Source organism: Staurois parvus, unplaced genomic scaffold (genome assembly GCF_062004578.1).
Source record: "Staurois parvus isolate SC_StPar_1 unplaced genomic scaffold, SC_StPar_1.0 ptg000226l, whole genome shotgun sequence".
Classification (NCBI taxonomy): Eukaryota; Metazoa; Chordata; class Amphibia; order Anura; family Ranidae; genus Staurois; species Staurois parvus.
The window spans coordinates 5,375,803-5,402,501 of NW_028318022.1; the positions used below are offsets into that span (position 1 = coordinate 5,375,803).

General features: G+C 42.4%; 1 protein-coding gene across 4 annotated transcripts in view; it reads right to left on the bottom strand.

The window, feature by feature from the left end:
• Nucleotides 1–26,699, bottom strand: part of ARHGEF10 (Rho guanine nucleotide exchange factor 10) — a 199,537-nt gene that overhangs the window by 35,513 nt on the left and 137,325 nt on the right. For all 4 annotated transcript variants that reach the window (XM_089679527.1, XM_089679526.1, XM_089679524.1 and 1 more), the window contains 7 exons: nucleotides 26,059–26,174; nucleotides 24,589–24,716; nucleotides 24,363–24,463; nucleotides 14,338–14,459; nucleotides 13,825–13,911; nucleotides 10,744–10,970; nucleotides 10,074–10,231 (listed from right to left, as the gene is read on the bottom strand). In XM_089679527.1, coding sequence (XP_089535653.1) covers nucleotides 10,074–10,231; nucleotides 10,744–10,970; nucleotides 13,825–13,911; nucleotides 14,338–14,459; nucleotides 24,363–24,463; nucleotides 24,589–24,716; nucleotides 26,059–26,174 — 939 coding nt within the window. The remainder of the gene's footprint in view (nucleotides 1–10,073; nucleotides 10,232–10,743; nucleotides 10,971–13,824; nucleotides 13,912–14,337; nucleotides 14,460–24,362; nucleotides 24,464–24,588; nucleotides 24,717–26,058; nucleotides 26,175–26,699) is intronic.

Sequence of the window (26,699 nt, forward strand, 5' to 3'; positions counted from 1 at the left end):
TACTTCCAAGCTTTTCCAGAAAAGTGTGCGATGGGAACATTGACAGAGCTATGCAAGACTATGTCACTACCTTCTGTGAACTGAGGTATATATTATATCCTACTGTAATATATTCTAAAGAAGAGTAATGGCATGCAAGGTGCAGTCATTTTATTGTATTGTTGTATTGTTGTATCTGAAACATCAAATCTGATGAGCTATCTACATAGCTTTTCATCAGGCTTTCCAGGAATTACAATTGCTCTTCCATGGATTTTTTTTTTATAAAAAAAAAAAAAAATGTGCCAGAGTAGAAAGTAACTTCATGCCTGGGCATAATATCCTGTAAAAGGTTATTTTCAAACAGGAGGTTAGCATACCATACTCTGAATAGCAATCCACAGTAGATCGCTTTTCTGAGGATGGTATAGCTGCGGGTGACAAATGTTCAGGAGGCGCTACTGCTGCCTCTTGACACCAGTTTTTGTTTTTTTTGTTTTTTTCATTTGCAGAACAGCAATTTTACATTGCAGGACCAAACCGCAAGCCAAGCGTTTGTCAAACTTGCCCATTGAGATCAGTGGGGAGCCACACTGCGTGAGTCAGAGTTAAAAATGCCACTGTCATGAAGCAAAGCATCGCAGCCATGGCATGTGTTCAGCCCTGCTGGGGGGAAGAGGGGGGAGACTGCAGCTCAGCCACCTGTGTGAAAGAGCCCTATGAGCAAAACACTTATGAAAAGTGAGCTGAGGTTGTGCTAATGTTTTGTAAAGTCGTAGGGTATTGGGCCCATTTCAAGCTGACCAGGGTGGATACCGGAACAATCTAGAATATGGTTTCATTTTGCTTTAAACCATTTGTGAAAGTTGACCCAGGCCAATTCCAATAGGACCTGTGACATTGTTACAGATGTCATATGAATTATGCCATCTAACGGATAGGTGTGTTAAATACCCCATAGCTAGCATCTAACATACAAAAAAGAAGCCTAATAAAATAACTGTGATACTATTTACATGCAATTTATTTCACTTTGTAATATAATATTCAATTTTAGAGAAAAGATGTATTATATTAGAGATAAAGGGATATCCTATAAGGACCACCATGACACTAGTAGCCATTTGCATTGATATTATGTCTACTCTTTTGTTTTGTTTAAACACTAGCTTTGCACTATTCCTTGGATAAAATGTGTAACAGTGAAGCTTTATACCCAAACAGATGTTATTTTAGCACTGCCCTCCACAAAGAGTGTAATACTTCCTAGTAATCTGCTTTCTATGCCCTCCAGCCAGACACATACAACCTAGAAAATAGGTCATTGCTCAGAAAAAAAAACAGCTTTCTGCCAGAGCACTGAAAGGCATAATTGGGAGGGCAATGCGCAGGCATGATACTTTAACATTACAAATTGCAACTACAGTCATCATACAGGTAGGATAATCTGAAATGGACATGACTTTTACAAGAGAAAAAGACATGTAATTTTGAAAACAGAAATGACTCAAACTAAATAAACTATGCACAGTAGGATATATGACTGAAATGAACCCTAAAATGAATGTTTAAATGTAATCTGTACTGTGATGATTATAGTTTAGTCTCCAGTAAAGTTCAATCTGCCTGAAGCTTTTTAGACCTCTCTTGGCTATCTTGGAAGCTCTCACGACCATACTGAAATCACTTTAAAACATATACTTGTTAAAACATATTTTTGTGATAGTTGTCCTGAGATCATTGGCGTATCATCTATGTGTGTGGTGCACAAGGAACCTGAGGGCGATGGGGCCCACTGTGTCTTCAAAGTGACCCTCACCCCCCACAGCACCAATACCCTGTGGTTCCCTTGCAGATTCCATCTTCTCCTCCTCTCCCCTTCCACTGGCCTCAGGTGCTTCAGAGCAGCCACAAGAGGATTTAACTCCACAAATGGATGCCCACTGCTGCTCTTAGTTGCCCCCCCCCCCCCCTCCCAGTACTGGGCCACCCTCACCAATCCTCTGTTTACTATGCTTCAGTTTGTGAATGAAGAGGAAGCCTTTGTACAGAGACTTCAATTCATCCATCGGAGGCATGCAACTGAGGCAAAAAAGAAATGAAAAAAACATAGTAAGGCCTATTTCAAATGGGAATGCACAGGTGTTCCATGATTTTAATGTATTTTTAGTGAAAACAGAAATTTAATTTGCATAACTATTGCAGGGCCTATTGTTTGGATTGTACTGGGGATCAGTCTGATCCCTAGTACAATCCTTCTAGGGCAGTCTGGCCTGCTCCCAGTATAATTTCTCCAGGTCAGTCAGAGGCATAACTTGAAGCTTGTGGGCCCCGATGCAAAAGTTGACCTGGGGCCCCCCCACTACCACCCACTGCTTCCACTACTCAAAGTTATTTCAGATCTTTATTTAAATATTGAGAGGGTAATTCAAAAGATTTTGGAGAAGCTGTCCACATTCAGATATACTTCTCCAATTATTCTGAATATTTGTAAGCAGACCCCAATGTAGAATGCAAAAACACTTGCAAGAATATATTACAACCTTTTATTTCCATCAACCAAATGAAATCATTAAATCTCTCTCTTCTCTTCTCCTATTCTCTTCCCTCCTCTCTCTCTTTTGCTCTCTCTCTCTTTCCATCTTGCTCTCTACTTTTTCTCTCTTGATGTCTCTATATCTTAAATTCTCAAATGTTACTGCTATCTCTCTTTTTCTCTTTCCATTTCTCTCGCTTTCCACTTCTCGCTCTCTCTCTCTCTCTTTTTTTTCATCTTCATTTAATCTCATTCCATTAGTTCAGTGTCTGTTCATACCAGACTGCATGTGATATGTACAGTGACACTCTGCAGTTCCTGTGCAATTCCCATGCAGTACAATCACATCCCATTCATTTTCAATGGTCAGAAATCGCACCACGCCATGCATGCACTACTTTTTAAATACACTGCAACAAAAGTATCATGCAATCTGGTGTGGGTAAACAAATTGCGCTTGCGACCTGTGTTTGGAGTATCATTCACTTTTTACTGACACCCACTGCAGACCACAAATGGAGAGTGTTTTGCATGCAGTATGAATTGCACAGGAAGGCACAGCACATTCCCGTGCAATTCCTTTGCAAGTCTGGTGTGAATCAGCCCTGTTTTTTTTTTATGTGTTCTCTCTTTTGTATGTATGCAATAAAAATAAATAAAAGTTTGGCTTACTGCACCCTGAAGGACATTTCCATTACACATGTTCAAATAATACAGGCAGTCAGTGTCCTAATCATTCCCAGAGCACTTTGCAAGCAAGACTGTAGTATCCATCATGTGAAAGTTAATACTGCTGTCTGGTGAACATTCGCCACATTAACACATTTTACCTGTCTGCACAGAGTTTGGACTACAGAGCCTGCCGAGGGCTGTTCCTGGTCTACACTACACTGAGCACTGACTGGACTGACACAGGAAGACAGGCTCTCAGCCTCCAAACATCTGCAACTCCATCCTGTTCTCTTTTCATCTTGTGTCCAGTTCTAGATAAGAGATCACAGGGCATGTGAGAAGGGGGCTGTGCAGAGGGAGATAATATATTTCAAGGCTTCTTGACAGGATGACTAAGGGGTAGATGTTAGCTCTTTCAGCAAAGTAGAAGGAAAACAGCACATTGTGATACATGGGAAGAATCTGCTTCTGCCTCAAAGAACAGGAATTGACAGGGAGTCCCCAGGGCTCCCTTTAGCAGGGGCCAGGTCCCAATTGCAAATTCTGTGACCCCGTTGTTTCACCAGTGGAGCAGACTGCTGCTGTGAGGAGGGATCATACTGGGTGACAGATTGATCTGGGTTGGGGGGGATTATACTGGGGAACACTGACCTGGGGGATGACAGATTGACCTGGCAGGGGGGGGGAGGTAAGGGGGGATTATACTGGGGGATAGATTGACCTAGGTGGAATGTACTGGAGCACAGACTGACCTGGGGGCAGATTATATTGGAGGACAGATTGACCTGGGGGAGAGGGGAGGATTATACTGGGGGACAGACTTTCCTGTGTAGATTATACTGGGGCACAGATGACCTTGGAGGGGGATCTCAAAAACAAGGGACATCAGGATTCTGTCTATACTCCTGATGTTTCATCAACCCAACCCCTCCATTAAAAAAAAAATAAAAAATTAAAGTAAACAAATATTAAAGACAACATTACAAAATAAATAATAATAATAATAATACAACATACTAAAGCCTGGTTCACATGGGGCATACTACAGTGTATACACCTACAATGTTAGGTTGGGGGCAGCAACTGTGTACGTGCAACTGCTGCGTCCCATTTCACATGAACGGGACCGCCTGCACAGGGATGCACGGAAGACCTGTGCATCTCTGTGCATTTAAACACACTTAAACTTCAGTACACCCCTTGTGAATGAGGCCTTAGTAGGAACTTAACAGGATTTTTTTTACATTTTGTTGTGTTTATGTGTGCAAATAGTGATTTTAGTGTATTTTAATTGAAAACAGTGATTTGATAAACATCTGTGCAAAGGAATCAGTCTGTGGATTCCTTCATCCACCTAATTTGTGGATGGAGGAAGCTACTGGCTGAACAAGAAAAAATGAACAGTCTATGGACATCTTAGCAGATTCCTGCATTATATACACTATAAGGTATACGAAAGACTCCTCCACTATATTGTACATTACCATACCTCCCAACTGTTCTGGATTCTCTGGAACCGTCCCAAGATGTGATTTAAATCCCCACGTCCCACTGAATCTGGGTCCCAGAGCCCAGTGCTGGAGAAGGTTCTGGCACTGAGCTCCAGTAACTGGCCTGACAGGGGCACGCTAGAGTAGTTAAACGGGACACCCACTCTGCATCTCTTTGGGGGTCTTTGGGGTTCCAAATGCCCCTATCTGCCCCCCAGCACAGAGCCGCAGATCTCTACCTCCCTCAAGTGACCCTCATACACAAATTTCACAGTTGGGAGGTACACATTGAACACTCCAGCACTATATATACTATATTGTACAGTACACATTCCAGAGAGCAGGAGGCAGCATAGTGCTGGATGGAGGGTGGGGTCAGGGGCAGAAGCTGCTCCGTGATTGCTTGCTAGGCTATCCTAGCAACCAGTCACCAGCTTGGCAGTTCCTGCTCCCACCCTCCACCCAGCACTGTGTAGTCTTCTGATCTCCATTCAGCTCCACACATGCCGACAGGTAGGCAGAGAGTTTGTGAGTGTGTGAGAGTGTGAGAGTGAGAGTGAGAGTGTGTGTGTGAGTGTGTGTGTGTGTGTGTGTGTGTGAGTGTGTGTGTGTGTGTGTGTGTGTGTGTGTGTGTGTGTGTGTGTGTGTGAGAGTGTGTGTGTGTGTGTGTGTGTGTGTGAGTGTGTGTGAGTGTGTGTGTGTGAGTGTGTGTGTGTGTGTGAGTGTGTGTGTGTGTGTGTCATGAAGGGGACACAGAAGACACTGTGGAGGAGGCTTAGGAGACTCTCTGGGAGGGGGGACACAGGAGAGACATTGTGGGAGGTGGGGGGACACAGGAGACACTGTGGGAGGGGGGGGACGACACAGGAGACACTGTGGGAGGAGGGGGACACAGGAGACACTGTGGGAGGGGGGGGACACAGGAGACACTGTGGGAGGGGGGGACACAGGAGACACTGTGGGAGGGGGGGGGGGGACACAGGAGACACTGTGGGAGGGGGGGACACAGGAGACACTGTGGGAGGGGGGGACACAGGAGACACTGTGGGAGGGGGGGGACACAGGAGACACTGTGGGAGGGGGGGGACACAGGAGACTCTGTGGGAGGGGGGACACAGGAGACTCTGTGGGAGGGGGGACACAGGAGACTCTGTGGGAGGGGGGACACAGGAGACTCTGTGGGAGGGGGGACACAGGAGACTCTGTGGGAGGGGGGACACAGGAGACTCTGTGGGAGGGGGGACACAGGAGACTCTGTGGGAGGGGGGACACAGGAGACTCTGTGGGAGGGGGGACACAGGAGACTCTGTGGGAGGGGGGACACAGGAGACTCTGTGGGAGGGGGGACACAGGAGACTCTGTGGGAGGGGGGACACAGGAGACTCTGTGGGAGGGGTTACACAGGAGACTCTGTGGGAGGGGTTACACAGGAGACTCTGTGGGAGGGGTTACACAGGAGACTCTGTGGGAGGGGGGACACAGGAGACTCTGTGGGAGGGGGGACACAGGAGACTCTGTGGGAGGACACAGGAGAGACACTGTGGGGGGGGGGCACAGGAGACACTGTGGGGGGGGGGGCACAGGAGACACTGTGGGAGGGGGGGCACAGGAGACACTGTGGGAGGGGGGGCGCAGGAGACACTGTGGGAGGGGGGACCCAGGAGACTCTGTGGGAGGGGGGACGCAGGAGACTCTGTGGGAGGGGGGACACAGGAGACTCTGTGGGAGGGGGGACACAGGAGACTCTGTGGGAGGGGGGACACAGGAGACTCTGTGGGAGGGGGGACACAGGAGATTCTGTGGGAGGGGGGACACAGGAGACTCTGTGGGAGGGGGGACACAGGAGACTCTGTGGGAGGGGGGACACAGGAGACTCTGTGGGAGGGGGGACACAGGAGACTCTGTGGGAGGGGGGACACAGGAGACTCTGTGGGAGGGGGGACACAGGAGACTCTGTGGGAGGGGGGACACAGGAGACTCTGTGGGAGGGGGGACACAGGAGACTCTGTGGGCAGGGGTCCAGAGTAAACTGCAGTGGGAGGGATTTTGATGAGAAAAGGACAGGGGATGGGGAGGCAGAGGACACTTTGTGGGGGGTAGAGAACACTGCTATGGGGCAGGGTAGAGAACACTACACAGTGCGGGGGTGATGTGAAGAGGGGGACAGAGGACACTGGTTTGGGGGGGGTACAAGACACTACTGGGGGGGAAGGGGGCAGAGGATACGACAGTTGGGGGGATGTGGGGTGAAGAGGGGAAGAGCACTGCTTTGTACAGGACACTACTGTGGGGGGAGGGGGGAAAAGGACACAGCATTGAGGGTATAGCACACCAATATGGGGGGAGGGTGTCAGAGGACATTACAATGTGTGTGTGTGGGGGGGGGGGGTGATGAAAAGGGGACAGAGGACACTGCATTGGGGGGGTACAGGACACTACAGTGGGGGGTGATGTAAATGGGGACAGAGGACACTCTTGTGGGGGTGATGTGGCTTTTTTGTACAATACACACTCCTGCACTATTTACTGTACATTACACACTCCTGTACCTTATATATGATATTGTACATTACACACTCCCACATTATATACCATGTCCGGATCTAGGGGGTGCTGGAGTGGGCTCTGTCCCTCCCAGATTTCAGTTGTGCACCCTCAGCCTGGCCCCTCCCATGGACATTTTGCCTTACTTGCTGATCTCTCTCCTTCCCCGCCCCCCAGGGCTAGGATGGTAGGACGGAGGGGGGGGGGGGCAGCCTGGCATAGTGAAGTTCGGATAGGAGAAGTGACAGAGATGAGAGAGCCGTGAGGAGGTGTGGGCTGTGCTGTACTCTGCCCTTCCTGTCAGTGGAGCGCTCCTTTATACACCAGATGACACAAGATCTCTCCAGATCGGACTGTACACGATTTGATTATCCACCACATTTCCTGCTGCCAGGAGGTTAGCAGTCCTTGGAGGAGATGAGGAAGCAGGTAATTAACTTAATTATTGTTCTGACAGGAGGGGGAGAGTACAGCACAGCTCATACCTCCACCAGGCTCTCTCCTCTCCTTCAATTCTCCTTGGAAAGGTAACTTAAAGAGGACTGTGCTAGGAGGAGGGGTTTGTGCGAGGGGGGACGAGGGGGGGGGGGGGGTTGAGGGGAAATAGGATGTTATGTGAGGTGATTTTTTATTAGGTGGGGAGATTTGTGCTAGTAGGGGTGAATTTTGGTGGATTTTTAGCTGGCAAGGGGGATTTGGGGGGCAAAGATTTGTGCAGGGAAGGGGGATTTTGGACTGGGAGGAGGGGTAATGTGAACTATAAACTGTACTACTCAACTGAAAAATACTGAATTTTTTTTTTTTGGTGGGAGTAAACATAAAAAACTAAAAATGTGATTACATAAGTGTGCACACCCTATTATAATTGAGGATGTAGCTGTGTTCAGAATTAAGCAATCACATTCAAAATCATGTTAAATAGAAGTCATTACACACCTGCCATCATTTAATGTGCCTCTGATTAACCCCAAATAAAGCTCAGCTGTTCTAGTAGGTCTTTCTTGACATTTTCTTAGTCACATCCTACAGCAAAAGCCATGGTCCGCAGAGAGCTTCCGAAGCATCAGGGGTATCTCATTGTTAAAAGGTATCAGTTAGGAGAATGGTACACAAGAATTTCCAAGGCATTAGATATACCATGGAACACAGTGAAGACAGTCATCATCAAGTGGAGAAAATATGGCGCAACAGTGACATTACCAAGAACTGGAGGTCCCTCCAAAATTGATGAAAATTTGAGAAGAAAACTGGTCTGGGAGGCTGCCAAGAGGCCTATAGAAACATAAAAGGAGCTGCAGGAATATCTGGCAAGTACTGGCTGTGTGGTACATGTGACAACAATCTCCCGTAGTCTTCATATGTCTGGGCTATGGGGTAGAGTGGCAAGACAGAAGCCTTTTCTAACTAAGAAAAACATCCAAGCCCGGCTAAATTTTGCAAAAACGCATCTGACGTCTCCCAAAAGCGTGTTGGAAAATGTGTTATGGTCTGATGAAACAAGGTTGAACTTTTTGGCCATGATTCCAAAAGATATTTTTGGCGCAAAAACAACACTGCATATCACCAAAAGAACATCATGCCCACAGTGAAGCATGGTGGTGGCAGCATTATCCTTTGGGACTGTTTTTCTTCCGCTAGAACTGGGGCCTTAGTCAAGGTAGCGGGAATTATGAACAGTTCCAAAAACCAGTCAATATTGGCACAAAACCTTCAGGCTTCTGCTAGAAAGCTGAACATGAAGAAGAACTTCATCTTTCAGCATGGCAACGACCCAAAGCATACATCCAAATCAACAAAGGAATGACTTCACCAGAAGATTTGGAATGCCCCAGCCAGAGCACAGACCTGAATCCAATCGAAAATCTGTGGGGTGATCTGAAAATGTCTGTGCACAGGAGTGGGCAAATATTGCCAAGTCAAGATGTGCCATGCTGATAAGACTCATACCCAAAAAGACTGAGTGCTGGAATAAAATCAAAAGGTGCTTCAACAAAGTATTAGTGTAAGGGTGTGCACACTTATGCAACCATGTTATTTTAGTTTTTTATTTTTACTTCCCTCCACCTAAAATATTTCAGTTTGTTGTTCAGGTGGAAAAAGTTCTGAAATGATTTATCTTTGTCTAATTTTTTTACATCACAGATACCTGTAATTTTAACAGGGGTGTGTAGACTTTTTATATCCACTGTAGCTGGCCTTGTCCAGCCACTCCCCACACTGCACACAGGGCACTCAACAGATCTCCTCCTCCCCACTCAGCACATAGCAGAGACTGGATTTCCTTACAAACACAGCCTCAATCTTTCAGTGCGTAGCTGGCCGCTATGTTGCAGTTCTGTGTGGAACTCAGAGGATGCAAACCCTACATCCCACACTCTGCTTCTCATCCTTCCCCTTCTATGCCCCCCCCCCTTTTTCCCTTTTTCTTTCTCTCCTTCTACACTTTTCTCTCCTTTTGTCCTCCCATTATCCTTTTTTTGGATATAGTTAGCTCGAGGCCATAAGGGGCTCCCCCCCTCATTGTCTGAAGAGAATTGAAGTGAGCCCGACACACCATACAAGCTGTGGCTGTCTCCAGCACATGGTCCGACAAAAGTTTTCTCTTTTTGCTGTTGACCTCGCAGTCTCAAGTCCCAATGGGACCCTATTTTGCTATTAATGACTGATGATTGTCTTAGCTTGTTGCTTATTGTACATTATTTGTACCTGCCCAGATAGGCTGCAGTTTGTTGAGAAACCGATGCATGATTCGATTGGGCTGTTTTGCAACACCTTTTTTTTTTTTTATACATTGGAAACAACATGATATGTTCTGAGTGAACCTAAAGCTAGCCATATTATTGTTAATTTACCTTCCATCTTTGAGTAGGTTGCAAGACTTCCATTTACAAGACCTGCATATAAAGTGTGAGATGCGCTGGCAAGACTCATGACTGTAGATTTCTCTGGAGTGAAAAAGTGCTGCAGACGAACTTTTTTCGATCCTTGGCTACTTTTGTAGACACATATGCTAGAAAAAGTGCAAGGCAAACATTAAGTTGATGTAGCAAGGGCATCTTTCTATATTCCCAAATATTATGTTCATCAACTAAAATGAATAATGGTCATAAATCAATACTCATCAGATTATAGAGCTACACTCGTTTATACTGCTGAAGAGGTGTGCTCTGGTCTACAAATAGCATTAATATCAAGAGCTGAGCATTGACAGCTTTCAATTCTTGCAGGTTCACTTTACGACAGCATCTGTTTTAGATTATTAATATGCACATATATATTACATAAGTACAAGTATCTAGGCAACCAGGAAGTTAAATCCAAGCACTTAAAGTTGTTGAATTTTCTTGAATTAGCATAAAATCTGTTTTTAGAAAGAGCCATAAAATGTAATTTCAAGAAGTTATTACTTTTGGTAGGAATATCTTAGAAACACGGTTACAGCCGAATAGTTCACAGTTCCATAGCTAATATCTAAGAGACATTGTGACTTAAAGCAGATATATCAGAATGAATAACATTTACCTTCCTTCTTCCATGCCCAGGCAAATCGTGGGCACATCTGGTGCTCGCGAAGAAGAACCACATTCGGAATCTGGGACATCACTTAATTGTTTGTGCCTTTCTTCCTCAGGGACACAGACCATGCAGAGTATGCGTGATTCTACATTGAAACACTCTATCACCTTCGGGCTACGGTTGTGAAGTGAAACAACAGCAATCTGACCCATCTGATTAGTGCAGCTGCCAATCTAAGCAAAACACACAACAAAGAGCCACCTTGTGATTTTCGCAGCTCGATACATCACCATACATCAACAGAAAAGGGTTTAATTCCTTTGTTTATCTAGTTTTATTTCACAGGTGTTATCTTCCACATTCAATGTCACAGCATGAGCTCTAGAAGAAGTAAAGAAGTTTCTTGAACAGTTGTTACTTTTAGTTCTATAGTGAGTGGCCTGTCTGTAATTTACTAACAAAGTTGTAAAAGTGCTGGAAAATGTATATGCAGGAAATATAAAATTGTGCCACACGTTCTTATATGACGCTACTGAGTAATCTGTCAGGACAGAAACAAAGAAGATGACACTGATCACTTGATTTTAAAATACATAGTTTTCTATAATATTCCTTTATTGCATGTAGAGATGGGAAGACCTTGAAAATAAACGGAAAAAATTGGGAAACCGTTTTTTTTCCAAAGATGGAAAAAAAATTGTGGAATTTGTTTTTACAGTGATAAAAAAAAAGAACATCTATGACCTAGTATTCAAACTATATAACAAAGACATTAATGAAAGAGTCCTGAGACTTTCCGTAAAGTCTTAAATTATTGCACGTTCTCTCAGATAAAAACAAGCAGATCCTGGAATACAATTCAAGTAACACTGTACATCTTAATGCAGTTCTCAGCCATGAGAAATATGCTTTTCTACCCCTAGTGGGAACTGCAGGGGAAAAGGCTCCAGTTTAGTTTCCTTGTGGGCTCCATCTTGTACCTACTACAGCTGGGTGATTGTTGGGATACCTGTAGATGATAATTTCTGTCCTCCTCTTTGGTCTTAATTCACAGGAAAGAGGGTAAATCTGTCTGACATATTAGTTTATCTTTATAATCTTTAAATGATTCCTGTTAATGTTCTCCACCATCACAGCATAATGTACCTATAGTATGCTCAGTAAATTGGTTTTACTTTTCCTCCTCTCAGTAAAATAGTAAGACCAGCATCTAGAGTATGGAAACATTTCCACAGTGCAATTGTTGCTGAAAGCAAAGCTGAAATATTCACACATACTGAGAGGAAATAATATTTTCTAAATGTTACAAGGATGACAAAACACAGTAAAAGTGATCCTTGTATGCCAGGGGTGCCCTAAAGACATTAAAATACTTAATGGAATTAAATAAGGTTCATAATGAAAGTGCAACTGACTCCCCCCTCCAGAGTTCTCATTCCAGAAACACTTTCTGTTGCTTCTGGATCACCATAAAATTTTAAAAATCATGTTTAGGTTATTTACTGAATAAGCTGTACTTTTATTTCAAGCAAGCACTGCATTTCCGTTTATGAAACAGAGATCAGCGGCGATCCTAAGGATCCTTGCTGATCTCCGATCATTAGTGGTTTAGGAAACAGAGATGATCAGCAGAGAACATGTTCTCCACTGATCATCTCAGCACACAGATGGCCAGTATATGAAGGAGCGATGTCAGCCCTTCACTGGCGATCTGTGTTCTCCCTCCAGATTCTCCAGCCCAGAGGTGGAGTATAGGGGGAACCACAAATGAAGCAGCGATAATTTACCGCTGCTTAGTACACGGTGTTTGACTGATCTCTTACTGTAATCTCGTGAGATTATAGTAACAGCAGCCGTTTTCCAGCATTTAAAAATTTGTAAATCGCTTCTCCCTTCATTCGGAGAAGTGATCTACACCGCTTCATACAAAGGCATTCAGAGGATAACTCTCTCCTCTGAGAATGCCGGAGAACTGAGCAGTGGTCATTTACCGCTGCATGATAAAAGGACACCTTACTTTCAATTTGTAAAACTACTCCACGTTGAATTTTTAATTTTTTTTCATGGCTTCAAAATTTTCGGAAATTTTACAACTCTATTTACATGGTAAGTCACTAACTTGGAACATAAAAGGAGCTGCAGCACGTGATCTGCAAATGCATGCTCCAAGTCAGTGGTAGTGAACATATGCAAAACTGTAAATAAGCAAATACTATAAATTTGGAGGTTGGCTTTACACCTCGTCTTGTGGTAATGCAAATCTGCATTGCTGTATATGCACTACATTTGTATGCATTGCAATAAAATGATTTGGGCACACATTTAATCCCAACACTGCTCAGAAATGGGCCACAATGTACTGATGCACATAGTGTTGAATGAGTGTAATTTATATAAAGTTTAAAAACAAAAAAATAACACCACACCGCAGTACTAATGCACAAAGCACACCAGCACCTGTGTATTGTGCACCATAATGCATGTCCACTGGTGGGAATGAACCTAAGTGTGTTTTTGGGGAAGGAGTATTTATCCAGTTGCCACTGGCATAGGCACATATGGAGCAGCAGGGTGGGTGGACCCGAATGCTGAGATGCTGCACATATGCATCCCTGGAGAAATGCTCTTCTGTGCTCAGAGTGTGCTCACTGCATGCTCTCAGCACAGTGAACAAGATTTTTCAGACAGCTCCAAATCGTTGTTTACAGTATAAATTCAAAAGAAGCTAGGGGATATTTCAGAAGGTTTTTCCTACCATCATACTACTCTGTAAGATCTATGTTCCCCCCATCCTACACACACACACACACACACACACAAGGGAGCCATTCATACCAATCGAATCATCTTTTGTAGAAAGATATGCACTTATTTTTTAAACCGCTTTTTTTGTGGCAAATCAATGATCTAGGATAGACAGACTGAATTACTATGTTCTTTATTTAGCCGTTTGTGTTTTTATAATTTTTAACAATTATATATATCTGTAAATTGATGGACTAGAAAATCAAAATAAACAATCAGTTTAGTATATAATATACAATTGTTTGTACTAATAGATCAAAAACCTTAACAAGATTCACTTACCCACAAAAACCCATGATGCATGGAAAGTGTATCTGGATCATTTTCACTACTGAGATAATGTTCAGGGTTATAGACAGCACATTCAATCTGAAAATAAATCAGGGAAATGCTAATTGGGTCATAGAACATCACGTCCATACCTGGGTCTATAAATATCTTTAAATCATATACAGTAGATATCTTTAACCTGCAGGGACATCGATCATGTGGAAGGTAAGAGAGCACTATAAATAAGATCACACGTTGTTGCCTGACGTGTAAAGCATGTGCACTGACATCTGAGTCCGTGAGACACCACTGCTAATACGTTACACGTTTACTGACAAGGCCAGATGGGAGCCTGAAATCTGCATCTTCTGAATACTAAGTTCCAATTGAGTTTTTTTTATAAAAGGAAAATAAAAAAAAATTCAAAGATGAGATAAAAAAGCCATGCATGAAGCATATACAGTGTATGTGTTTTTCTTCAACACCCTGAAACATGCCAATGTATGCGTTCTAAAAATGACCTACCTTAAATTCTTGTTGCTTTGACATGATTACTGGCAAATACTTAACAAGCAAGGGGTGCTTTTCCTTTTTGACCTGATTTCCCTCATCTTCAAGGCAGAACCAACCCAGCTGGTTCTCCTCATCTGTAACAAAGTTAAAAGGAAAAGAAAATGTGGGACCCATTCAGTTTAACTATTTTCAACTTTTGTTGCTGTGCATCAGAACAATGGATTCAAAGCAAAAAAAAACACAAGGTGCTAATTTAGTAAGATACAAAGTGTAGTCACTGTGTCCAAATGCAGTAACCCACACCATCAAAATATAAGTTCACTGTAGTCATAGGAAAACAATGACATTTGATAGGCTCACCACATTTAGCACATGGCCAGTGGACTTTGCACTACATTTTTGCATAAGCCTGAACAACTTATAAAAGTATATAGGAAAAATACCTGTGTGCCCATTTCTAACCAGCTAGACAGTTTAAGCCTGGGTTCACACGTGTGCAGTACAGCATATCGCATGTGAATCACATAGGAACCACACCGCATTCCTGTGCAAATCATATGCAAATTATGTGCGGTGTGATTTGAGCCATACATTTTGTATGGCTCAAATCTCACCGCATCCGCACCAAAAAGGTGCAGGACCCTTTTTTTGGTCCGCACTAGAATTGGATCGCAAGGGTATTCATACCTATGCGATCGGATACTGCACCGCGTTTTGAGGACTGATTTCGGGGTGTTGTTAACTTAACATACACAGCAACAGCGGTTTGCATGAACAGGGTGCGATTGTGATGCGGTGCTGAATTTGCACAGAAACCGCTGCAAATTCCATACCGCATCAGTGTGAACCCAGGCTTAGGCTTGGTTTACATTGCTGCGACCCCCATGCAACTTCCAGTGCAACTCTGCCTTGCGACTTGATGTGACTTCAATGCTACTTTCATGCTACTTTGGCAAATCATAACGATGCAGAGTGTGACACATATTATTGAACTTACAAAACCCTTTGAAGTTGCAGCCAAAGTCACAAACATAAAACAAAGAAATTACTTCCTTGCGACATTTGTGATTTCAGTCTATGGCACTCATGTCACATGGAAGAAGCAGAAAAGTAGTGCATGGAGAAATTTTTTTTTTGTCACTGTGACTTGAGTCGAAGCAATTAAGACAGTACTGAAATGAATGTTTTGACTTGTCATGCGACCTTCTATGTTGCACATGGCAGGAAGTTATACGAGAAGTCACAGCAGTATGAACCAGGGCTAAAGGTAAATGGTTTTCCAAAGATCTTCTAGTCTTTTCACAAACAACAGGCTGTGGCATACTTTGTTAGCAGAATGCATATGCCCCATTCACATTTTCAATTCTTCATGTCGCATAGGGCTGCCCATTCACTTAAAGGGGCTTCCCTATGCGTATATTTCGCCTGAAAATAATCTGCTCCTTTTTCGGGTGACAAGATTCACACGATTTGTGAAGGCACGGTTTGCTGAGATTGCCATGTGATTGTGTCGTGCAACAATTGCGGCAGAACTGCATCCCATTTGGGGTGCCTTTGGCAAAGGGCACCCAAACGCGCACTGCATGTTGTGCTGCAATTGCCATGCAATTTTGAAACACAGGCAGAATCACAGTGACAAAAAGGTAACATTGTTTTAAGAATAACATAATAAACAAAAAGTGAACTGAAAGCAAAATGTTGAATGGTTCCAAAGCACCTTATTCGAGTCTCTTTCTCACCATATTAAAGTGTACACAAGACCAACTTTTTTTTTTCTTTTGGTCTTTTTTCCTTGTTTTAAAATTAGAAGGTAATAGTCAAACCACCTATTAGGTTGTTTTTTCCTGTGTCTCACTGGTGACAATTTTTTTCAAATGCAGCAGAAAATAAGATGAAATCACCCAAAAATTTCCAAAGAATTTCCATTCTAGAGAGTTGTCACAGGAACAGGTGTCCCCACTGGATGATTAACTTCTTTGTTGCTTTACAATAAGCCAAAAAAATGGTCCAACTTTACCGGTACAATTGAGACCACTGGGACATGTTGCACTAAGTAAACAGATACCCAACATGTCAAACCTTAAATTTGTGTGTACCAGTGAAATGGTGACAAACTTTAGTACCATATATTGTATATACAGTGCTCAGCAGGGGTGAACTGACAACTCATGGGGCCCCCGGGGAATAAGGCATCATGGGGCCCCTGTGTCCTCACCCACAGCCAAAAAAAGCCTATGAAAAAGCCAAATAAAGATACCAGGGGCATCTCATGGGGCCCCCTATTGACCCCGGGCCCTCGGGCAGTGCCCGAGGGCCCAAATGGCCAGACCACCCCTGGTGCTCAGCATAAATAAGTAAACCTCTTTAGAAAAGTAAGATTTTATTCAATATCTCAATGAACACAAGAACAATTTCCAAAATTTTGACAAAACTTGAGTTTTGTAGAACATTTGTTTAGCTCATTACATGAAAGTAAGGTTAATAATATAACCTAGATTATAAAAACTTAATTTTACTCAAATTAGTTGATGCAAAAATGAATACACCCCACAACAAAAACTACTCCATCTAGTATTTTGTATGACCTCCATGATTTGTAAGGACAGCACCAAGTCTCCTAGGCATGAAATGAACAAGTTGGAGACATATTGCAACATCTATCTTTTTTCATTCATCAAGAACGACCTCTTTTAGAGCCTGGATGCTGGATGGAGAGTGATGCCCAACTTGTCTCTTCAGAATTCCCCATAGGTGTTCGATTGGGTTCAGATCAGGAGACATACTTGGCCACTGAATCACTTTCACCCTGTTCTTCTTCAGAAATGCAACTGTGGCCTTAGATGTGTGTTTTGGATCATTGTCATGTTAGAATGATGACCAAGGGCATGGAGTGATGATAGCATCTTCTCTTTCAATATAGAGCAGTACACCTGTGAATTCATGATACCATCAATGAAATGCAGCTCCCTGACACCAGCAGCACTCATGCCACCCCACAGAAGGACACTGCCACCACCATGCTTCACTGTAAGCACCGTGCATTTTTCTTTGTACTCCTGTGTGATGCCACACAGTTTTGAAGCCATCAGTTCCAAACACATTTATCTTGGTCTCATTACTACAGAGTCCCAGTAGTCGTCTTTTTCAGCATGGGCCCTGACAAATTCTAGGCAGGAATGGGCTTTAGGAGAGGATTGCTTCATGGGCGACACCCATGCAAGCCATTCCTCTGCAGTGTATGCCATATTGTGTCACGGGAAACAATCACCCCAGTCTGGCTTTCTATTTCTTTAGCTAACTGCAGTGAACTGGAATGGTGATTTTCTTTCACCCTTCTCCTATCGAGGTGTTAACTTTCGTGGATGGCCTGGACGTCTCTGTGACATAGTTGCAGTTCAAACATTTTTACATTTTTGTATCACATTTGCTACAGTATTCTGACTGATAAGTAAAGCTTTGCTGATCTTATAGCCTTCACCTTTCCTGTGTTAAGAAATTATTTTCTTTCTCAGGCCTTTGACATTTCTCTTCCATGTGGTGCCATTGCTGACAGCATGACATGGGAAGGGATTTTCTTTGTTAAGGAATGCCCTTTTCTAAGCAACTGTCTGCTGGACACCTGTTTAATGAATAATTAGATTCACCTGTAGTTGAATTCTTGTTAATTAGGATTTTGTCTAAAATTTAGCTATGCTCCTAAGACTTTCACTGGGGTGTATTCATTTTTACAACATTGTCTTGAATTAATTTGTTAGGAAAAATACTTTTTTTGTGTGTGCAAATGAACAAATCTTGTTTGCAATCAATGGCCCGCATTTGTGGGAGTATTTTGCAGTATAGTGTTCCATAGAAAATGTTGATTCTGAAAGTAAAGGTTTTCTGACAAATCTGTTGGGGTGTACTCATTTATGCTGAGCACTGTGTATGAATATATCTCAATCATTCTTGCACATATACATACCTAAAGACACACATATACTACTGATAACACTAAATCATGTAATATATGAGTGAATAACCAACCAACATACACACACACACTATTCTAAGTGAACAATACTCATTTCAGAAAAAGCTAAGCACGAAACATGTCAAAAGTTGTGCCGCCTCTTCTGTACTTTGCGACATGTGTCTATACCCATATGGGAAGAAGAATGACAGTGACTATTCGTAACATGTATAAAATGTACTGAATGCCTTATTAATGCAGAAGCTGGCTTCCAGGTATATATGAAGGCTGTAGCAAATAAACCTTTATTTTATTGATGTGTCTGTCATACAAAGCCATTTTTTAAAAGTTTATAATTTTTACTATATATAAAATAGATATAGATATTTTATACATAGAAATACAGTATGTATTATCTTTGTCTGGGTCCATAAAAAGTCACAATGATTGGAGTATGTGTTTGTTGAAACAGTAAGAGATGTGGTACCCCTGATGATCAATCAATCCTCCCCCTACATATTTTCCGAAAAAGAAAAAACTGATTAAACCACCGTCTGCAATAAATTCACCAAACACTTTTCAACAGTCTTACCAAAAGTGATACTAATCTCACAGCGTGCTGTTAAACAAATGTATAACAAATATGCTTCAAATTACACTCACAAAATATGACACTGTGGCCTGCACTGGTTAAAGTAGAACTCATGCCTATGCCTAAAAGTGTCCCCTCCCCCACTCCTGCTACCTAACCTGTGTAAAAAAAAAAAAATGTCAAAAACACTTACTACTTTCAACCTGCTCTAATCTGTTAATGTGGTTCCCCATGTCAGTCAGCAGCGACTGCATCACCCCTTGGCTCCCATATCCCAGCCATTGTCGGTGCTACTTCCTCTTCCCTGCAGCAGCTGCTGACTGACACAGGGGAACTGCATCTGCAGGATCACGTGACTGAAGTTGGTTGATATAGGTAAGTATACACTTTTTTTACACAGATTATGCAGCATAGGTAGCAGGGGGGAAGAGGGGACATTTTTAAACATAGTTAGTGTTAGGCAGGACTCATACTTTAATCTGCATTAGTATATCACCTAAAGCTGCTGAGCGCATCAACAGAAGTGCAGCCACCAAGGATGATGTGCTTTGAGTATGGACTCAATGCTGGCTGTGAGAAGTGCCAGAGACCGATCCAAGCCAGGCAGGTAAGAGACACTAAAGGCAGCACTTTAGCTGATGAGCTCAGCGGCTATGGGTCTACAGTACATACTAATGCAGATTTAACTGATGCGGGTTACAGCACTGTATTAGGCGACTGCAATATGAAGCATATTTGTTTAAATAAGATTTTTAAGAATATAACACTATGTGGAGCTTTATATATGTTTTTACATTTTTGAGATTATCAAGATGCTTGGATGAAGAAGTGGTGAGATTAAAGGGAGGATTACTGAAAAAAGGATTGTGGCCTAAATTTGCAGTAAGATCATATTTTTCTGGCGTAGTTGAATATAACCTGAGGTGCTGGGTACATTGGTTTGATTTCAAGTTTGTACTGAAGGTGTGGGAAAACGTATGCTGCAGAAGAGAAAAGTATATATTCTTCATAGAGATTTTATTATGGACACAAGAAGATTGAAATTAAAGGCAAATAAGCGTATGCATTTTGCAAGAATAGCAGTCTATGCCATCCTCATTTTCCTCAGAGCTTAGTGAATGCTGTGAAATGACAATGTGCAAAGAATACTCAATCACATGCAAGGAAAAAACTGCATTTTTGCTTGGACATAATTGGATGATGGAAGTCAGCAGCACCACAGCTCATTCACTAATCTCTGGGCATGTTTCCCTTGCAAACTTCAACTTCCCTTACAAAGTGAACAGTCTATTTGTCTTTAGTAAATCAACCCCTGTGTTTCATGAACAAATCTTATTTTGACACAAGTGATGCATTCCTTTAACAGCATGGTGTGAGATAGTAGCACAACAAGTAATACTGTGGAAAAATGTTTTTCTAGGTGGATTTATTGCACACTGCGATTTAATCAGTTTTTGTACTTGGGGTTTTGTGTTTTATGTTACAGTGTTGTTGGCACTACTATAAAGCTGCATTGACATATAGATAGTGTGTGGATATTTACACTCACCGGCCACTTTATTAGGTACAAGGCAGTTTGGATCCATGGCGTCATGTTTTTTATGCCAAATTCTGACCCTTGCATCTGAATGTCGCAGAAACCAGTCTGCCCATTCTCCTCTGACATCAACAAGCCATTTTTGTCCATACAACTGCCACTCACTGGATATTTTTCTTTTTCGGACCATTCTCTCTAAACCCTATAGATAGTGGTGTGTGAGAATCCCAGTATATCAGTAGTTTTTGAAATACTCAGACCAGCACGTCTGGCACCAACAACGATGCCACGTTCAAAGTCACTTAAATCAGCTTTCTTCCCCATTCTCATGCTCTGTTTGAACTTTAGCAAGTCATCTTCATCATGTCTAGATGCCTAAATGCATTGAGTTGCTGTAAGGGCAGGGGCCGAGGAACGGACAGGCAGGCCTAACAATGTAACGCACTGGCTGACGACAACCACCACCCACAGACCGAAGTCCCTCAGGGCGCGGAGTCTAAGTCCCAGGCTGCCCTTCACCAGGGCCCCTGATGGTGGGGATGGACTTGACGCAGCCAGGAACCAGGTCGCGGCCCCCGAGACACCCCAGCTGCGGTAATGGCCGCCGCCAATGGCGTGTAGCTGGTGGAAGAGACAAAAGAGTAGTCAGACAGGCCGGGTCAACAACAACAGGACAAAACAGTACAGGACAGCAGACGAGAATCACAGGTCACGAGCTGGGTTCAGCAACAGAGGGTCAGATCAAAGGAGAATACAAAGAATAGTCGAGTAACAAGCCGAATCAGATACCAGGAGAGCCACAAGAGTCAGAACAGAGTAATAGCGACACAAAGACACAAGACACAAGTGCAAAGAGCATGTGCGGACCACAGGCTTATATGTCATCAGCCACACCCCTCTGGGGGATGGACCTCAGAGACCTGAAGGCATAAAAGGATTCCCACCATGCACAGCAGAAATCCAAGATGGACGCCAGCACATGGAGTAACATAACCTCAGGGAAAAGGTAGGACCTTGACAGTTGCTGCCATGTGATTGGCTGATTAGCAATTTGTGTTACCAAGATGTGGAAACATTTGTACCTAATAAAGTGGCCGAAGAGTGCATTTATTTGAGAATGATGCAAAGCGTTCTCCTGCCACCTCCTGGAATACTGATTTCACATATCAAGAGGGTATCAGGAGGCTTCCCCACATGGCAGGAGGAATCATCAGCTGCAAGAACTTGGAACAGCCAGCTGTTTAATCTTCCATACAGGGTACTGCTTTACAAGTCAGATCATTTGCTATGGAGTCAACAACAAAAGGAGGGCTCACCAGCCTACTGGATTACCAATTTATTTAAAATATATAAAAGAGGTAATCTACTCACAAATACATGACATGCATTTGGCATATAATAGGGTGCAGATGAGACCACCTCCAGGTCCACAGTAGTGGTGTGGGAACCCCCCATAGCGTTATAAGGCTTAAGCATTGAAGGTCAGAGCCTCTTCAGAGCCAAAGAAGAGGGAACAACCCTCAAATTGCATAAGCCTTAGGATGCTATGGGGGCATCCCACACCACTGGTTGAGTACCGTGAACCTAGAGGCAGTCTCGTCTGTATCATATTATATGCCAAATGCATTTCATGTGTTTGTGAGTGGATTACCTATTTTATATATTTTAAATACATTGTTATTTTAGTAATGCACTAGGTTGGTGCGTCCTCTTTGTTGTTTTCAGTGTATGCAAGAACACCCACAGTCCTATGAGGGCACGCCATAACTACTAGCCAGCCAGGCAGAAATGGGCTACACATTCCTAGCACTACAACTAAGCACAGGAGATTTCATTACGGTTTCTGCAATACTGGAGTACCAGTATTTCGTGGACTGGTAAAGGGTACTTTTGGACAACTTAAATGTTCACTTGCTTTCCTTCATTGCATTTCAGCATGATGGTCCTTTCACAGGTGGGGGTATCACTATGAAGAATAGGGACCTAAAAGGATGTGGACTGGTAAGAGCCAGAAAGTACCTTTTTATCAGTTTACTTAAGCCAGCAATCATATGGTTGGTGAGGACTGATGGGGTTCTTTAGCACACACTGGATAATGGAAATGAAAGAGCCAAACACCTTCTTTGCCAGATCACGAAGCAAGCCAGTTTTTCCAGCAGAGGAAATTGGAAGTTTGCAAAAACATCTGATTGCCACAATTCAGCCCAATTTGCTGCATATCTACAGTATGTCTGGTTTAATCTGTTAACCAATTACTAGTCACAATTTTGTTCCATTCCTCCAATTCTGCTAGGCTGCTAGAGGTAAAGGGAGACCATGCATATGTGTTTCTATAGAATGGTGTTTTGACTTTTCTTAATTGCATTGGAGCGATTTTGCATGACCGGTTAATATGCAAATAGTACTTAACAGTATTCCTCTTTATGAGTAGACAGTCATGATGAGGATTATGCAAGAACTGGAGTATTCTTTAATGAATTAATGTCATAAATTGAAGTGCGGGTGGAAGCTTCAAAAGCTCAAAACCTTGCAGATTTCAGGAATAATTGTATGCTTTACACTATATCAAGTAAAAGGTTATTACTGCATAATTTTAGTATCTATCACTTAAAATACAACTTTTCCAATTAATAATATCTTATGACATAGGCATTTAGCCAAGTTTTCTGAAAGTGAGTTTATAGGGTATATTAATGATTTCATTCTTATACTACATTAAACACGTGTACCTCAGTTTATAAATGCCTCGGTTAATGTAATTTTCAGTTTACTAATGCAAATCCATTGAAAATAATGCCTGGTTTACACATTTTTTTCACAATATGAAGTGTATGTCGGTGCTGATTTTTAAATGCAATTGCCGGCTTTTTTTTTTCTTCACTATAGCTCACAAAATTAGCTGTCACTTTCCCCGGAGTTAAGAAACTAAAAGGAAACATTGTTTCTTTTAACTCAGGAAATAAACTAAAAGGAAATTTTCTTTTAGCTGGGGGGAAAGTGACAGCTGAATCTCTGAGCTATAGTGAAGAAAAAAAAAAAAAATTAAAAACCGGCACCATAATAAATTTAAAAAAAAAAAATGGCGTGGGGTCCCCCCTCCCATCCATACCAAGCCCTTCGAGTCTGGTATGGATTTTGAGGGGAACTCCTACGCCAAAATGTAATAAAAAAAAAAAAAAAATGGTGTGGGGTTTCCCCTCCCATCCATACCAAGCCCTTCGAGTCTGGTATGGATTTTGAGGGGAACTCCCATGCCAAAATGTAAAAAAAAAAATGGCGTGGGGTCCCCCCTCCCATCCATACCAAGCCCTTTAAGTCTGGTATGGATTTTGAGGGGAACTCCTACGCCAAAACGTAAAAAAAAAAAAAAAGACCCTTATCCGAGCATGCAGCCTGGCAGGTCAGGAAAGGGGAGGACGAGCGAGAGGCCCCCCCTTCCTGAACCATACCAGGCCATATGCCCTCAACATGGGGGAGTGCTTTGGGGCAGGGGGGCTCCCCCCCTCAAAGCACCTTGTTCCCATGTTGATGGGGACAAGGGCCTCTTCCCCACAACTCTGGCCTGTAGTTGTGGGGGTCTGCGGGCAGTGGGCTTAACGGAATCTGGAAGCCCCCTTTAAAAAGGCGGCCCCCAGATCCTGCCCCCCCCCCCACGTGACTTGTCAAAGACCATGTCTTGTCTTTTTTTCACACTACACTTTGTTTTTGTAAATGGGTAGTAGGACCATGTACCCCATACTCATTTACATGGGGGGGGGGGGGCAGGATCTGAGGGGCCCCCTTGTTAAAGAGGGCTTCCAGATTCCGATAAGCCCCCTGCCCGCAGACCCCCACAACTACCAGCCAGGGTTTTTTTTTTGTCAATCCAAACTTCTCTTATAACATACCTCTTAAACACAACTAACAGTCTTTCTGTAAAATCAGCACAGGTCCTCAACATGTAAGGCTGTGCAACTTACCAAGTGCAAGTTTAGCCATCTGCAAGTTATTGATCCATGACTGCTTTGCAGCAGGGGTAAAAGTATTAAACACTGCTGTGAAGAAAGTTGGCCGTCCTGATCTGGAACATATTAGGAAAATAAGATTTTAATAAATATGCAAAATAGCTTTGCAGTTTCTCTAAATTTGTGCTTTTTATGTGAACACTGACTGGAAAATTATCTTCAGAAAAAAAATACCACTGACTTGTCATGTTTGCCAGGAAGCCGGAGCTGAATTCTACAGCGGTCTGCCGCTCGAATTTCATTCTCTTTTTTCAAGATCAGCTTTTGTAAACCTGAAGACCAATCCTGAGCTACAACCTGGTTCAAGTTCTATATGGAGAATAGAGAACAACATATGGTAACAAAGCAGCATTCAAAATGTATTACAAATGGTTTAGAATACCAAATATTTATACCACGTCGACCCAAAACTAACCTAACTTTAGTTATTGGTGGATGCTGGCTGACCAGAAGTCCACTGAATTATCATCCTTCCATCCTCCATTCATACATTCTGTTTTATCCATAGAAGTTGTAGTACACTATGCATGTACATTCTATGAACAAAGCAGCTGGCTGGAATGGGCCGGCATGGTCAAGATCTCTTGATGAGAGCCTGTGACAGCCTTTTGGTTTTCTTAACCCCTGCCTGATAGATTATGGTGGCGGTGTTGGGGTGAGGCTCATGAATGGAAGAGGATTTCTACAAACAGAGGAGGAATCAGCACAAGGGACACATCCTACTAACTGTAAGTCATATCCCTTGTGATAATTTTTCTGTTTTTGTGTTTTTTTATTTTACCTACACTTAGGCTTTTAATACTCAAGGGTAAGACTAAACTGCTGGTCATATTTAAAGTATGCATTTACTTTGCTTTTCACTTTAAACTAATTCTTCTTACATCTAACATTATATTGGAGCATTTACTGACACCAATACAGGCTGTTGAAACAACCACTTTTCTCAGTGGGAAAAGTTTCCAATCTTCTACACCTTACAATAGCATAGCACAGTAAAGCCTTAAAACAGAAGATAATCACGTTTTAAAAATAGGATTATTAATTATTTCAAGATAATGGGTGGTGAGATGTAAATTACCTCTTTGCATCTTATACACATCCAGAACTGCTGGAGTATAGTGCATATATAGAAAATATTAAAAAGGCATTTATTCCAAATTGCATACAGCTGTTTCAGGCTATTTGCTCATTATGAGTACAGTGTGTGAAATCCATGGCTTCAGTTTACAATTAAACGTTCACAGCTAATAAAGATCTATTTGTTATGTTTCTGTAGTCTAAAGCTGGGTACACACGGATTGGAATTTGCCCAGTCCCTGCTGAACCAGCTGAATTCCGATCTGTGTGCAGCCCTCCTGGTTTGACAAACACCGATTGTTAGATCAGCTCTTAAACAGTCCTGCTGGAAAACCTCCTTCAATCAGCAGCCTCAGCACTGATCAGTGTACTCTGACAACAGAGGAGTTCCCGCTGTTAGAACAGAACAGAAAAGTGGGGGAGACTCCTGCATCCACCCAGCTTTTGTTGATGCAGGAATTTGTTAGTTTTTTGTTCAGCCTGCTGGTTGAAAACAACAAAAAAAAAAAAAAAAAACCACAACAAAAAGTGTTTACCAGTTTAATAACATTTAAAGCACAGTGCATATTCTTACCTGATAGTTTCCTTTTAGCTGCAATATTAATTGTGAAATTTGATTGACAACATCCAAATCATGTAGCAGATTCTGTAAGTCATGATAAAGCTGCCCAGGCCCCATGTATAATTTATCTGCAGATATAAAGCAATACATATGTGTCAAGGAAACACCTTACCCTTTATAACTGTTATAATGATGTAGCAACTCCAAAGACAGTATATTCTTTTTGTCAAAAATATTAATATCAGCATGTTTTTTCTGTGTACAGTATCCAATTATATTTAAAAGTAAACTGTTATTTCAATATATAATGCTAATTTTGTAAAGCAGAAAATAAACAAAACTTTCAAGTGATTGACAATTGGTTCAGTTATTCATCAAGTTTCTCTCCCTCAACATTCAGGCTCCACCAATGAAAATTCACTATAGAGGGTACAAGAATCAACAATGATTGCTACCCAGTGCTGTACCACCATAGATGCTGCAACGTATAATATACAGTTGTGTTCAAAATAATAGCAGTCAGACATCACTAACCTGATCAATCACTGTTTTTGGTAGAAATGATATTTCTACATGGCAAATAATTGACTAGCAGGTGTAGTAGAGTAATAGAAATCCAACAAACCCACCAGTCATGACATGCATGCTGCTGA